The sequence below is a fragment of the Thermothielavioides terrestris genome, chromosome 5 (assembly GCF_000226115.1).
Source record: "Thermothielavioides terrestris NRRL 8126 chromosome 5, complete sequence".
Classification (NCBI taxonomy): domain Eukaryota; kingdom Fungi; phylum Ascomycota; class Sordariomycetes; order Sordariales; family Chaetomiaceae; genus Thermothielavioides; species Thermothielavioides terrestris.
This window is the reverse complement of record NC_016461.1, coordinates 2,854,822-2,867,949: the sequence shown is the minus strand read 5'-3', so window position 1 is coordinate 2,867,949 and position 13,128 is coordinate 2,854,822. Positions and strand designations below refer to the sequence as shown.

General features: G+C 60.8%; 7 protein-coding genes across 7 annotated transcripts; 3 read left to right on the top strand and 4 right to left on the bottom strand.

The window, feature by feature from the left end:
* Positions 1 to 376: 376 nt before the first annotated feature.
* Positions 377 to 1,380, top strand: THITE_2092104 (uncharacterized protein; the record flags this gene model as incomplete). The annotated part of the gene is made up of 3 exons (XM_003656888.1): positions 377 to 406; positions 458 to 1,201; positions 1,333 to 1,380. 3 exons carry the CDS (start codon positions 377 to 379, stop codon positions 1,378 to 1,380), a joined length of 822 nt encoding a protein of 273 aa, XP_003656936.1.
* Positions 1,381 to 1,924: 544 nt separating this feature from the next.
* THITE_2122235 (uncharacterized protein) lies at positions 1,925 to 2,669 on the bottom strand. Its single transcript, XM_003656887.1, has one exon. The coding sequence runs from the start codon at positions 2,572 to 2,574 to the stop codon at positions 2,122 to 2,124; it is 453 nt and encodes a 150-aa protein (XP_003656935.1). The 5' UTR covers positions 2,575 to 2,669; the 3' UTR covers positions 1,925 to 2,121.
* A 409-nt stretch (positions 2,670 to 3,078) lies between these two features.
* On the top strand, positions 3,079 to 5,660 carry THITE_72705 (uncharacterized protein; the record flags this gene model as incomplete). Its single annotated transcript, XM_003656886.1, has 4 exons — positions 3,079 to 3,530; positions 3,595 to 3,812; positions 3,867 to 4,799; positions 5,297 to 5,660. 3 exons carry the CDS (start codon positions 3,079 to 3,081, stop codon positions 4,760 to 4,762), a joined length of 1,566 nt encoding a protein of 521 aa, XP_003656934.1. The 3' UTR covers positions 4,763 to 4,799; positions 5,297 to 5,660.
* Positions 5,610 to 6,824, top strand: THITE_122630 (uncharacterized protein; the record flags this gene model as incomplete). Its single annotated transcript, XM_003656885.1, has 3 exons — positions 5,610 to 6,326; positions 6,360 to 6,631; positions 6,692 to 6,824. 3 exons carry the CDS (start codon positions 5,610 to 5,612, stop codon positions 6,822 to 6,824), a joined length of 1,122 nt encoding a protein of 373 aa, XP_003656933.1.
* Positions 6,825 to 7,724: 900 nt separating this feature from the next.
* THITE_2055322 (uncharacterized protein) lies at positions 7,725 to 8,669 on the bottom strand (the record flags this gene model as incomplete). Its single annotated transcript, XM_003656884.1, has 1 exon — positions 7,725 to 8,669. One exon carries the CDS (start codon positions 8,667 to 8,669, stop codon positions 7,725 to 7,727), a length of 945 nt encoding a protein of 314 aa, XP_003656932.1.
* Positions 8,670 to 9,555: 886 nt separating this feature from the next.
* Positions 9,556 to 10,701, bottom strand: THITE_72712 (uncharacterized protein; the record flags this gene model as incomplete). Its single annotated transcript, XM_003656883.1, has 1 exon — positions 9,556 to 10,701. The coding sequence occupies exon 1, from the start codon at positions 10,693 to 10,695 to the stop codon at positions 9,556 to 9,558; it is 1,140 nt and encodes a 379-aa protein (XP_003656931.1). The 5' UTR covers positions 10,696 to 10,701.
* A 774-nt stretch (positions 10,702 to 11,475) lies between these two features.
* Positions 11,476 to 12,835, bottom strand: THITE_2122233 (uncharacterized protein). The gene is made up of 2 exons (XM_003656882.1): positions 12,158 to 12,835; positions 11,476 to 12,077 (listed from the first exon to the last, which is right to left on the bottom strand). Exons 1-2 carry the CDS (start codon positions 12,586 to 12,588, stop codon positions 11,534 to 11,536), a joined length of 975 nt encoding a protein of 324 aa, XP_003656930.1. The 5' UTR covers positions 12,589 to 12,835; the 3' UTR covers positions 11,476 to 11,533.
* Between the last annotated feature and the right edge of the window lie 293 nt (positions 12,836 to 13,128).

Genomic DNA, 13,128 nt, shown 5'->3' with positions numbered 1-13,128 from the left:
CAAATTCCCACTCCCCGATGAATGATGGCTTATTTCACCCCGGCTCCCTCGGCCGGCTTTCGGTTTGGTCCGGCCGGTATGGGCAGCACCGGCGGCTCATGCCGGGTCGGATGTGGGAGTGGTATTCCCGGCCTTTACATCTCTCTCAACATGTTGGTTTCCCAGGCTTCCAGGAATCCCAGGCTTTCAGGAATTGCGACGCTATCAAAAATCGGGGCCTTTGGCAGAGACAGTACTCTCATATACCTGCTTCCAGTGCCTTCACATTGCTCTCTTCCCGTACCGCTCTCACACCACTGCCTGTCCAAACTTCCAGAGAGTTTCTGAGTCTTGACATTCGACTTTCCCCTGTTCTCGCACGCGTTGAGAGAGCAAGATGACGGGAGAGCGCCGATCGGAGTACACGGTACTCGTCACTCTTGGTGCAGCAACAGATGATCACAGCTAACGAAAACAGCGCACTGAAGGGAGCGAGGTCAAACTGCTCCACTTCATCTACTCCCGTCCCGACCTGGACGAGATCCGCGGAAATCCCGGCAAGGTCCTTGACCTCATCGAGGAGTTCGAAAAGCAGTACTGGTTCCCCAACGTCGGCCGGACCAAGGGCGAAATTGTCATCAAGCTCATCGAGGAGCACCGGCCACGCAAGATGATCGAACTCGGCGGCTACGTCGGGTACTCGGCCATTCTGTTCGGGGACGCCCTGCGGCGCCACGGCGGCGAGCGGTACTACAGCCTCGAGCTGAACCCGGAGTTCGCGGCGGTGGCCAACAGGCTCATCGAGCTGGCGGGCCTGGGCGACTTCGTGCAGACGATCGTAGGCCGCAGCGACAAGTCGCTGCACAAGCTCTACACGAGCGGCGAGATCAGCAAGGTCGAGCTGCTCTTCATCGATCACTACAAACCGGCGTACAAGACTGACCTGCAGCTGTGCGAGGAGCTGGGGCTGATCCAGCCTGGGTCCGTCATCGCCGCGGACAACGTGCTGTTTCCCGGCAACCCGCCGTATCTGCAGTACGTCCGCAGCACCGTCTCTGAGAAACGCCAGGCTGCGCAAAAGGCGACCGGGTTCAGCAAGGACGGCTTCTCGGAGAAGACGCTGTCCAAGTACATGGGCCAGGATTCCGCTCCCGCTTTCGAGGTAGTGGGAAATCCGAACATCGTTTACCAGAGTACTCCTATCCAACCGGAGGGAGATCCGGTACGTGGCGCCTCACTCGCTCACGCTCACGCTCGTCTTCCAGCTCCTTCTTCTCCTTTCCTTCCAGTGCTGCTTACCACTTCCTCGGCTTCCTCCGTGGTGAGATACGGTGAGACTAACACTTCTGATAGGATGCGATCGAAGTTACAAAATGCGTAGCGGTGGAGGAGGAATCGTGAGTATGGGTGTAAGAGGCCGCTACGCGAGGAGAGCCGAGTGAGCGGAAATTTTCATCCACATTTTCATTTGGGCCCGTTGGGGACCAACTTGTGGTAGGAGAAGGGACAACCTCGACCGAGTGGTGGTTTCTGAAATACAGATCACAGCAGCCACACATGGTGGAGCACAAAAAGAGAGAGAATGCTTCATGCATCATTCATCCATCCCAAGCTCGGGCTGCAGCCTTGCACCTTCGACCTGTCGAAGTAGGTACCTTTGCCGTGCCAGTCCATGCTAGCAAGACACGTTACTCACAGGTCTCACTAATTGCCTCCGGCGCGGTCTCCTGTGAAGTGCGACCAGCAGTCTTCCTTCCGCACAGATCAGTACGACGATTGAACGCACTGCTATTGTTTGCTTACACTAGATCGCGTAGCTTCAAGTGCTCGCATCTGCGCAGTGATTCTAACAATTAAGAGTCTTACTTGCCTCGGATACCCGATCGAGTTAGCCAGTACATTGCCCTACGCGCAACGCTCAGGAGGTTTCACATCTGCTAGAGACTGAGAATTCGATGGGCTTTGAATTGATATGATTAAAGGGATATCCGGTCCTTCGGGAACCTTGGACTCAACGTTGCTTTGAGACGCCCCAGCTCAGGCCCCTGCATGAATTGCAGCACCAACTTTGTACTTTGTAGTTTGAATTGCACCACTGATGATGAGAACTGCCACCCGCCCACTCCACTTCTAGACTCCTCCTCAATCCGATACAACCGCTTGACACTTGATCTCCACCAGGATCTTCTCGTTTGGCAACGCCGCGACTTGCACGCAGGTCCGCGTCGGCGCCTTGGTGCGGTCCGGCCATATCCTATTCCACTCGGCATTCATGGCTGCATAGTCCCGTTTCATGTCCATCAGGAACACAGTCGCATCGACAACGCTCTCCAGCCCGCGCTTGCCGTCGGTGGCACCGCGGATGACCGTCTCGATGTTGCGCAGCACCGCCGCCGTCTGGGCGCCGCAGTCTAGGTCGTAGGAGCCATCGGGTTTCGTCTCGCAACCTTCGAATGTGCCGTCGGCGCGTCTGCTGGAGATGCCCGAGACGAAGATCGTCTTCGCTGTGCTGGGGATGGTTCGGGCGTGCGGGTAGTTGGCAAGCCCCTGGGCCCCGGCCGGAAGGAGGTAGCCGGTTCCGTTGGGTGACGCCATGAGTGTTTGCGAGGTAGGACGCGACGGGAGAGTGATGTGGAGGCAAGTCCAATGACGGGCCCTGATTCTGGTGGTTTTTTTGCTTGTCTTTTTTGACTTGTCATTTTCTGGCACATCGGCCATTTCCCAACAAGCTGGTGGGGCCCCCGGCGCCGAGTTCAGGCCGCTGATAACCCCCAACCTGACCCATGCCGTCATCCGCGATCCGCTCCGCGGTTTGCCGAACGCCACTACTAAGGCAGGCGCGCAGCGTAACGCGAGGTCCCGGACCTGTCACCGACGAAGGAAGGTGGGACACTACCAGGTAACCACCAAACTGCAATCGCTGGCGGCGGCTTGTTCAGGCATTCCAAGCAGCGCCGAGCAGCCGTTCACAGGCACAAGCACCTGAAAACAAATACCAATCCGCGAGTCGCACCACGGTAACTCGCCAGCCAGAAGCTGGTTGTTCTCCACCTTGGGAACTGGCTGCGAGCGGTTCACTTGATCTCGCATATCAACACCATGGGTACTCTGAACCCTGAGGAATGGACGCGGCAAGCGCTCCAGGAGTGCGCCGACGCAATCTGGAGCTGCGACACGCTCGAGAAGGCGGCTTCCTTCGTGCGCGCCCGTCGGACCCCGATATGTCTACCGAACTACGTGGCGGGCGAGCTGAAGTTGCCGTCGTCAACTTCGACGGCATTCATTGACTCGCATGAACCGAAAACGGGCGCCCTTCTCTACCGAGTCCCCTGCGCTCAGCCGGAGGATATTGATGAGGCGATCCGACATGCCAAGCTTGCCTTCCAGACGTGGAGCAAGACGTCCCGCGCGGAGAGGTCTCGTCACCTTCGCCGCGTGAGTGAGCTGCTCCAGGAGCACCGAGAATTGTTTGCCGTGTGGGAAAGCATCGATCAGGGAAAGACGCTGGAGCGGGCAAGAATCGAGGTCGACCGGGCCATCTCGAACTTCTCGTGGGTTGACCATAGTCCAGTCCGCGCAACATTAGCAGCGATCTGATGCTGGTTAATTGCCTAGATATTTTTCAACATATATCCTCCACGAACAGACCGCCGCGCGTGTGGTCGATGGTGTCGCCCTCACGTACGAGCACCGCTCGCCAGCCGGCGTGTTCGCGCTCATCTCGCCATGGAACATGCCGCTGTATCTGCTCACCTGGAAGATCGCACCGTGCATGGCGTTTGGGTGCACGGCAGTCGCGAAGCCAAGCGAGATAACAAGCATGACTGCGTACCGTACGTCGGCCCATCAAGACCGGGAGACTGACCTGTGAGCTCACGCCGTCGCAGTCTTGGGCGTACTCTTCCAAAAGGCCGGTATACCAGCAGGGGTTGTCAACATTGTTCTCGGCGACGGACAGACAACCGGGGCGGCGCTGGTCGCCTCCCCCAGCATCGACGGCGTGTCCTTCACCGGGGGCACTCAAACAGGCATCGCAATCCGCCGGTCCACGGCGCATCAGATCAGGAAGCACTTGTCGCTCGAGCTGGGCGGAAAGAACCCGACGATGGTGTTTGCCGACTCCATGGGCCCCGTAACGCGCGACAGGACGATCCGCATCGCCGGCAGCGCCGCTTTCGAGAACCAGGGCGAGATCTGCCTCTGCGGCTCGCGCATCTACGTTGAGCGAAGCATCTACTCGGACTTTGTCCGCCAGTTTACTGAGTACGTAAGAGAGAAGTACGTGCTCGGCAAGACCGTGGGCGCCGTTGCTAGTTGGCAGCACTACAACAAGATCCGGGGCTATCTGCAGCTGGCAGCCGAGGAGAACGCCACGTTCAATCTGGGGTCTGTTCCAGCCCCGCTAGATAAGGACGACAACCGGGGGTACTGGATCGCCCCCGTGGTCCTGACGGACGTCGCTCCCTCCTCGCGGCTGCAACGCGACGAGATCTTCGGCCCGGTTGTCACCATCTCTCCGTTCGACACCGAGGAGGAGGCGGTTCGGCTCGCCAACGACAGCGAGTACGGGCTTGCCGCCGTCCTCTTGACTACTGACGGGGCCCGGATGAGGCGCGTGGGCGAGCAGGTCGAGGCGGGCCTGGTCTGGGTGAACTGCTGGCTGGTGAGGGAGCTCGGCACGCCGTTCGGCGGCATGAAGAACAGCGGGACGGGCCGGGAAGGCGGCGAGTACTCAAGGGACGTGTTTACGGTCGTGAGGACTCTGCACTTGCCGGCTTCTTGAACTCGAATCACGGGCTCGGCCACGCGGAGATTATGAGGTGGGTCACGGCATTTTATTCGTTTGATGTTGACCGTCTGAAGAACATCTGCAGTCCTTGCCACATCAACCAGAATGTGCAACCTAAGGTTCAAACTCGAAGTGATATCCATCAACTCGAGTTCTCCAAGGGTATTCGTGTACGGAATATCCGAATATTTACCCAACTTGTCACACACTGTTCCCTCCACGCCAAGCTCGGCTGGCGCCGGCATCGTGGAACGCCATTCAGGCTCGGCCAATGAGAAGGCGCAATTGGGGACTTCCGATCCGACATCCGTCTTCCGAGATCTCGGAGCGGATCGGCACGGATCAAGGCCGCGGGGCAGCCCGTTTTCGGCAGGTACGACTTACATACCTAGGACAGACTTCAACTTTCGAGGGTTTGTGACCTCATCTTGACTGCCCAACTTGACCGCCGGGCATTCAGTCACATTGCAACCCCATGCCTCCGGCGAAGCAGCCAACGCTACGCTCTATTGCTGATACTCCAAACAGCCCAATCGTGCTTCCATAACCCGTTCCCTACCTCTCACCCCGGCCGTTTTGATTCCGCATCCCCATCATGGCGCCGGCAGCAACAAACGACCTCCGCGAGCCCTGCTGCTCGACCTCGGCAGCCCCTCCCCGCCGCGACCCATCCTCTCCAACCTCCCTCTTCCGCATCGACATGCACACGCACGTCATGCCACCCGCCCTCCCCGACCTGGCCGCACTCACCCCAACAGCCCCTGACGACGACGACGACCGCCCTTACCCGTGGCCCGCGTTCCGCCCGGCCCCGGACCACGCGACGACGGGCGCCGTCGACATGTACGTTGGCACAACTTTCTTCCGGCGCGTCGCGCCGTCGTGCTACGACGCGGCCGCCCGCCTGCGCGACATGGACGCCGCCGGCGTCGACGTGCAGGTGCTCAGCACCGTGCCCGTGCTCTTCTGCTACGACGCCCCGCCTCGCCCCGCGGCCCTGCTCGCCCGCGCCCTCAACGACCACCTCGCGGCCGTGTGCGCCGCCCATCCGGACCGCTTCGTCGGGCTCGCCACGCTGCCGCTGCAGGACTGTGCCGCTGCCGTCGAGGAGCTCGATCGGGTGCGTCGGATGCCCGGGGTGGTGGGGGTGCAGATTGGCACGAGCGTGGAAAGGGGCCGGGATGAGGTGGGAGGGGTGGTGATGCTGGATGATGAGCGGCTGGAGGGGTTCTGGGCGGCGTGCGAGCGGTGGGACGTGCCTGTGTTTGTGCACCCGCTGGGGTACGCGTTGACGAGGGAGAATCAGGGGCGGTGGGGGCGGTACTGGAGCTCGTGGCTGGTGGGCATGCCGTGCGAGACGGCGCTGGCGATGCATGCGGTGATGTCGTCCGGGCTGCTGGTCAGGCATCCGGGGCTGAGGCTGTGCTTTGCGCACGGCGGGGGCGCGTTCCCGGCGCTGCTGGGCAGGATACAGCATGGCTTCGACTGCCGGCCGGATCTGGTGGCGACGCGGGCATGCGGCGTGACGCCGACGGAGCATTTCATGGGGACGGCGCCGGCGCAACCCGCGGGGTCCGACGGCCTGGGGCAGATATGGATCGACTCGCTGATGCATGACCCCGACCTGATGGAATATGTCATCCGCAAACTTGGGCCGGGAGGGGCAGAGCGCATTGTTCTGGGAAGCGACTATCCATTCCCGCTGGGCGAGGTCCCGGTGGCAGGCAAGATGCTCACCGAAGATGAACGGCTTGCGCGATTCATCACCTGGGAGGAGCGGGCCGGGGTTCTGGCGAAGAACGCCATCCGGTTTCTGAAGCTTGGGAACGACTTTGAGAACAGATTCGAGAAACGGCTACGGAAGTTTCTCGCCGCCCGCTCAAACTCTCTAGCGGCCGATGGGGAGTTGAAGGACGACGGAAGGGCCGCCTGGAGACATCGCGATAGCGCCGTTGAGTTGGACGAGGTGGACGAATCGGAGGCTTTCGCCAAGGGGAACGTGCTGCCCGCAGTTCACGACTCGGAAGACTCTTCTCTCGGGAGTGGAAACTCGTAATAGGGATGGGATGTTTCTGTCATTACATATCTCATTCCTCGAGCCAGGGTGCATCTTGACGCATGTTCAGACCAACATGGACAGGTGCACGGGGGCTTCGAGAGCTTTGCTGGAAGTGGTCCACGATATACAGCTTTAGGACCTGCAGGCTCGTCCGAATCGAACCAAGCTGCCGATCGCCATGTTCGCGGTTGAGAAGTCGGGCCGACAAGCGGACTTGGAGTGCTTGACGCGGTGATCGGTTAAGTGTGAGGATCGCGAGGGCAGAGCGGCGGAGTTGGCTGGGATCATGGCATTATCGAGCAGTCTAGGTGAGGGATAATCGGGCAGCGACAATTGGTGCCGCAATCTGTGTCCTTGATGACGGACAGCGCCTCGAGATCCCTCTTCGTGCAATCAATAATACAGGTTGTGTAACAGCGTCCAGTCAGAACTACTTTCCCCCTTTTTTTTCCCTGCCCTCCCTATATGGCGTCAGACAAACGTTATTTGGACAGGAAATTGACGAATCCATTGTCTCTCCAATTCCTCCGTCTCGGCAGAGGAAAGCCCCATCCTCATGTAAACCAGCAGACGGCGACGGTCCTGACTGCGAGAACCAGCACGAAGATACTGTTCGCTGCGAAATGCACAACCGCCGGTTCATTGGTTTCCATGTCCCGTTGACAATGAGCCCCGAAGACGACATTGCGTCCAGCGACCCCCTTCCCGCGGCCGCATTAACCCGTCCAAAGCACTTAATCGTTGCATCTGTCGATCCGAAGAGCCGGCCGGCCGGAGACGAACGAGATACAAAGACCCGTCGCGAACGATGGCCGACCTCGAGGCGACCAAATGGGCCCATCTCGGCGGGTGTAACTTTGGTCCATACAGGAGCCAGGCGACGCCAGGGCTGAGGAGTCATTCGGAGGGGTAGTACTGCCGCGGCCAGATATTCATGGCCGTCTTCAGCCCGCTGTCCAGGGGCAGGCCGGCGTGCATGGTCCTGCGATCGCCCGTCCCGTTCGCATGCAGGTTGACCCAGAAGATGGCATTGCCGGCGACGGGCCGGAAGGCGAGCCCGCCATCCTCGTGCTCTCTCCACAGCGGCTCCTCCTCGTGCGCCCCTTTGTGTGTCTTGCGCCGCTCGCCCAGCCACATGCGCTCGCCCCGCGGGCTCGGCCGGGTGATGGGCTTCGCGTACGGGAAGTACGTCTCGCCGCCGGTGCAGTCGTCCTGCAGGATGGCGAAGAAGCTGGCCACGCGGTTCCACTTGCGGTTGCTGCCGTCGGCGGCCCACTGCGGCACCTCGTACCAGTCGTGGTGCACGTTGAACCGCTGCCCCGTCGTGTAGCGGACCAGCTGCGGCGGGCCCATCTCGTCCCACCCGTCGCGCAGCATCGTCCCCAGGAAGCTGCGCGTGCGGTTGAGCACGCACATGACGGCCGGGTCGTCGCGCGGCAGGCCCGCCGAGCTCGACGTCCGGTCGCGCGTCCGCTGGTGGCGCCCGTGCTTGGTCACCTCGGACGGCGCGAACCTCGGCTCGGCCGTCTCCAGCAGCGCGGCCGTCTCGGCCGGCGTGATGAGGTTGTGGATGTAGATGATGAGCGGCTCGAGCGAGACGAGCTCGGTGCGGTAGGCGTGGGACGCGTCGCATGTGAACGCGGCCCGATTCGGGGCTGACGTCGCGTTTGTCGCGCTGTTCTTGAAGAAAGGAAAGACGAGTGGGTAGTCTGGCATGGGGAAGTCGCCGATGAAGGAGGAGAGCCGAGGCGACGTGACGGCGGGCAAGTAGGGGATGCCGAGGCCGAGGAGAAGACCCCCGGCCCAGATGCTGGCGGCTTTGGCCAAGCTGGCGACCGCCATGGTGGGAAACGATTGGGCGCCTAGTCTCGGGGCCGGCTAGAGAAGCGATGTATGTGAAAGGAAGTGCTAGTTCACAGCATGCAAATGACGGGCGGCCTGGGGTAAAAGACGAATCATGAATGGGCCCAGTCGGACCATACGCTAACTACGGAGTACTGTCCTGCTTCTGTTACCAGGTGCCCTATAGGGTGTAGAAGGACCAGGAAGGTGGTCTTCCGAGCATGGGATCGCATTGTTGCAGGGCGCTGCAACACAACTGCCGAATCTCCGCCGCAGGTCGACGGTCGCATAACCAAGGACATTCGGGGAGGGTGCCACAAACCTGCCACTGGCTCGGGTGGCATAGCCGGATCGCCGCAACTGCTTGATCCGTCCAGTGGGTGGCCAGCAACAGGATGGTGAGTGCCAGGGTCTCTGATGGGATTCACTGGTGCCACCGTTTGTGCGATCGGGTAATGTCCCGGAGAGCCGTGAACAAGTGTGCATGCGTCCCCCCAAACTGGAAAGCCCCCTGTCCTCTCCAGGTTCCTCGGAGGGGATGCCGCCGGCGATGGACCGTCGACCGTTGCACACCTCGCAGGCTGCAGCAAGCCAGTACATGGCTATCAAAAAAGTCCGGGGTCAGCACCTCCAATCCCCACGGCGTCGTCTGGGGCGCGTCCTCAGGGGTGTTCAACCCGGTTTCCGCCCGAGGAAACGGCTGGGCCACGCTTGCCACGCTTTTCGGCACGGCACGAGAAAGCTAGCGTTGGAGGTGGATCAGCTCATATCAAACGCCAGAGACAGGGGAGCGCGTCAATGTCTCATATTAGCTCGTGTTCATACATCAGGGATATGTGAGGTACAGCAAAAAACCATAAAATAGGTGTTAAGGGAGCCCCCGCGACTACGGCACGAAAGCGACGATCTTGCCCATTTTCGCGTTTTTCTGAGCCAGAGCAAATGCCTCATCCGCCTGCTCGAACTTGAACCTGCCCACGACCTCATTGCCACCCTCCTTGCCCAGCCTCAAGACGCCGGCCTCGACCATCTTGATCAGCAGCCACGCGTCGGCCCGCTCGTACATGAACTGGCCCCGGACCGTCAGAGAGTTAAACGTGAGCAGGAGGTGCGACACGGCCAGGTCGTCGCGGAGGACGCCCATCATGCAGGCGCGGCCGTACTTGCGCAGCGCGGCGAAGCAGCTGCGCGGGTGCGTCGCGCCGGCGGCGGTCGGCGGCGTCAGGTCGAGGTAGGCGTCCACGGGCCCCCACTGCTTCAGCGCGGCCGTGTCGGCCGCCACGTCGCCCGTGATGGGCACGACCTGCACGCGGCCCGGCGGGAACTGCCGCTGCAGCGCCTCGAGCGTCGCGCGGCTCCGGCCGGTCGCGACGACCTGCGCGCCGAGCGCCACGGCGACCTGCACGGCGGCGCCGCTGAACACGCCCGTCGACGGCGCCACGATGACCCGCTCGCCCGGCTTGAGGTCCAGCGCGCGCAGCCCGCCCAGCGCGACCAGCTGCGTCGGCAGGTGCAGGAGGTCCTCGACCGAGTAGCCCAGCCCGCCCTCGGCGGGCGGCCCGCACAGGCGCTTCTCGTCGAGCGGGTAGCAGTTCTCGAGCGGCGCGCGCGTGTACTCGGCCAGGCCGCCCAGCGACCAGTTGTCGCCCATGAACTTGAGCCCGGCGGGGTCGAAGCCGGCGGTGAGGCCCCACAGGATCTGCACGTCGTTGGGGTCGTCGCGCGGACGGATGAAGGCCTCGACCATGACGAGCTGGCCGACCTTCAGGGTGGTGGCGTCCGGGCCGGTGGCGACGACGCGGCCGATGGCGTGCGGGCCGGGCACGAAGTTGGGCGGGAAGGGGAAGCCGGCGGTGCCGTCGATGACGTGCGGCATGTCGTGGCCGGCCTCGGCGGCCAGCACCTTGACGACGCAGCTCCCCGGGATGGCCGACGGCACGGGCAGCGTCTTCAGCTGCAGCGGCTGGCCGGGGGCCTCGACGATGAGCGCCTTCATGGAGGCGGGGAGATCAGGCGTGGAGGGCATGTTGGAGGCGGAGGCTGTCTAGAAGTTGCGGTTGTTGGTCGGTTGACGGCGATTCTGCCCAGCAGGAGGCACCTGGGCCTAATATGCTTTCATCCTTTCGGACATGCCACTCTTAACGCCGTCGCGGCCATCAGACCCATCAGACCACGGGGGCAAACGGAGATACGCGTGGAGCCATGCTGGGAGCAGCCCGCACAACCGATTTGCGTGTGTTTGTCCCTGGACAGATAGAGCTGAAGAAGCAGCAGCAGCACGAGCTGAAGTAAAGCTGCGGGGTTTCGGCAGCAAAATTCGTAAGCTCGGATATAATCAAGCCGGCCGTGTCGGATGCAAAATAATCTTGGGGTGTGCACGGCAGCAATTGCTGACTCGCCTTGCAGACCCGGTTGGTCGCTCGCCCGGTTTCTTGCTGTCAAGCCAAGATCCCGTTCCCGTTCTAGACCGTCGCCGCTTCCTCTATTAGTACCTATGCTTAATTACTAACTAAGGTGGACTTGGCAGCAGGATCTGGCACAAGTGCTGTGGCGCGTTAGGCGAAGAGGAAGATCTAGGTTGAGATCAAGTCAAAATATATGTAATCCCTTTCCAATCACATCACGCCAGAATAACGTACGAAAATATCATTAGCATTCCGGTTTCGTTTGCCTGCTCCTCGCCACGAAATCAGGGTCCAGACTGACCACGGGCATACATGAAAGCTCCGAGTTCGACAGTCACAACTTGCAAATGTCCTTCACAGCTCCGGAGTGTCCCCAAAAGTGTAAGTCATGAACCTGTTGACGGACAGACAGGATTAGCCACAGTCAGGCCAGCAGTCTCATTCCTTCTCCGGGAGGACTTACCATGCCGGATAACGATCGCCGACGAGATCTGTCTCCTCGGCGTACCGTCTCAACTCCTTAACATCCTCATCTGAGAGCCTGACATCTGTCGCCGCCGTGTTTTCCTCCAGATATTTGAGGGTCTGCGTGCCAGGAATGGGGATGATGTCCTCTCCCTGTGCCAGCAACCATGCCAAGCACACTTGCGCGGGCGTACAGCCGTGTCGCGCGGCTACCCTCTGGACCTTGGCAACCAGGTCCAGCACCTTTGGGAAGTTCTCCCGCGAATACTTGGGAATCATGCGGCGGAAATCCCGCTCGTCGAGATCATCCACCGACTTGATCTGGCCGGTGAGTAGGCCCCGGCCGACTGGACTGTAGGCAACCACGGCGATGCCCAGCTCGCGGCACGTCCTCAAGACGTCGACTTTGGGGTCTTCGATGTCCAGACAGAAGAGGCTGTACTCGACTTGCACCGCTGCGATTGGGTGGACGGCGTGTGCGCGGCGGATAGTCGATGCGGAGACCTCGGAAAGGCCCAGGTAGCGGATCTTGCCCTCACTGGTGAGGGGGGTTAGTCTGGTAGTCGACTCAAGGGCCGGGATGGGAAGCACCGTGAACAGGAGCATGTGGTTGCTCACTTCTTCAACTCGACCATGGCCTCCACGGTCTTCTCGATCGGCGTCTTGCCGTCGACCCGGTGGCAGTAGTACAGATCGATGGTGTCCACGCCGAGCGTTTTCAGGCTCCGCTCGCACGCAAACCGCACATACTCCGGATCGGAGCGGACGGTTCCCATGTCTTCGTAATGCAACGCAAACTTGGTGGCGAGAAAGATGTCGTCTCGCCTGCCAGTCTGCCTGAACCAGTCCCCGATACGCGCCTCGCTGTCGAAGTAGAGCTCCGCCGTGTCCCAGAAGCGCGCGCCAATCTCCCAGGCGCGGTCAAGCACTTTCAGCTTGTCCTCGTTGGAAATCTGTCGGCCGTATACGCCCCCGAGGCTCATGGCGCCGAAGCCGATGGCCGGGACGAGGGGTCCATTCTTGCCGAGGGGCCGGAGGGGAGGAGTCATTGTTAAAGATGTTGCTTACTCTCGGGAAATGGAAGGCCGAAGACAAAAGATAGGTACGGATGCATGAGACTGGACAAGACGTGGAGGCGAGCGCCCGTACTTGTACTTGGGTTTACTCTGAAGCTTGATGAGGTGCAGGACGGACATAAGGCTCGGGGCCCGAGTTAAGTCCATCCCGACCGCAGCGTGGAGCGATCTGGTCGCAGCATGCGTGAAGGTCCCCGCGACGACATTTCTGGACCTTGCGTGGAGGAGTGGAGTCACCTCCCGGAGGCCCGGGAATCGTGAAGCGGAAAGAAACGTCTCGAATTCTGGACCCATAACTCACCGGGGTCCAAGCCATCCGGTTTGGGCCAATCCAAGAGCTCCAAAACCGAACAGGCCAATCATCGTTAATGCTCCTTAGCAGGTTGACGTCCCGCGAGTCGCGACGATCTGTTTGCAGGGCCAGGATGTTTGTGGTCTCGAACACTCCCCTGCACCTTCACATGCAGATTTTCCTCAACAAACAGCAAGATAGCAAGGTCTGATTACTTGTTT

What these genes read in the sequence shown, in the direction of transcription:
- THITE_2122235 (XM_003656887.1), bottom strand. Translation starts at nt 2,574, where the DNA reads ATGGCGTCACCCAACGGAACCGGCTACCTCCTTCCGGCCGGGGCCCAG.
- THITE_2122233 (XM_003656882.1), bottom strand. Translation starts at nt 12,588, where the DNA reads ATGACTCCTCCCCTCCGGCCCCTCGGCAAGAATGGACCCCTCGTCCCG. An exon ending in GCCATGGTCGAGTTGAAGAA is followed by an intron (nt 12,078 to 12,157) that starts GTGAGCAACCAC and finishes CCCCCTCACCAG; the next exon opens with TGAGGGCAAGATCCGCTACC.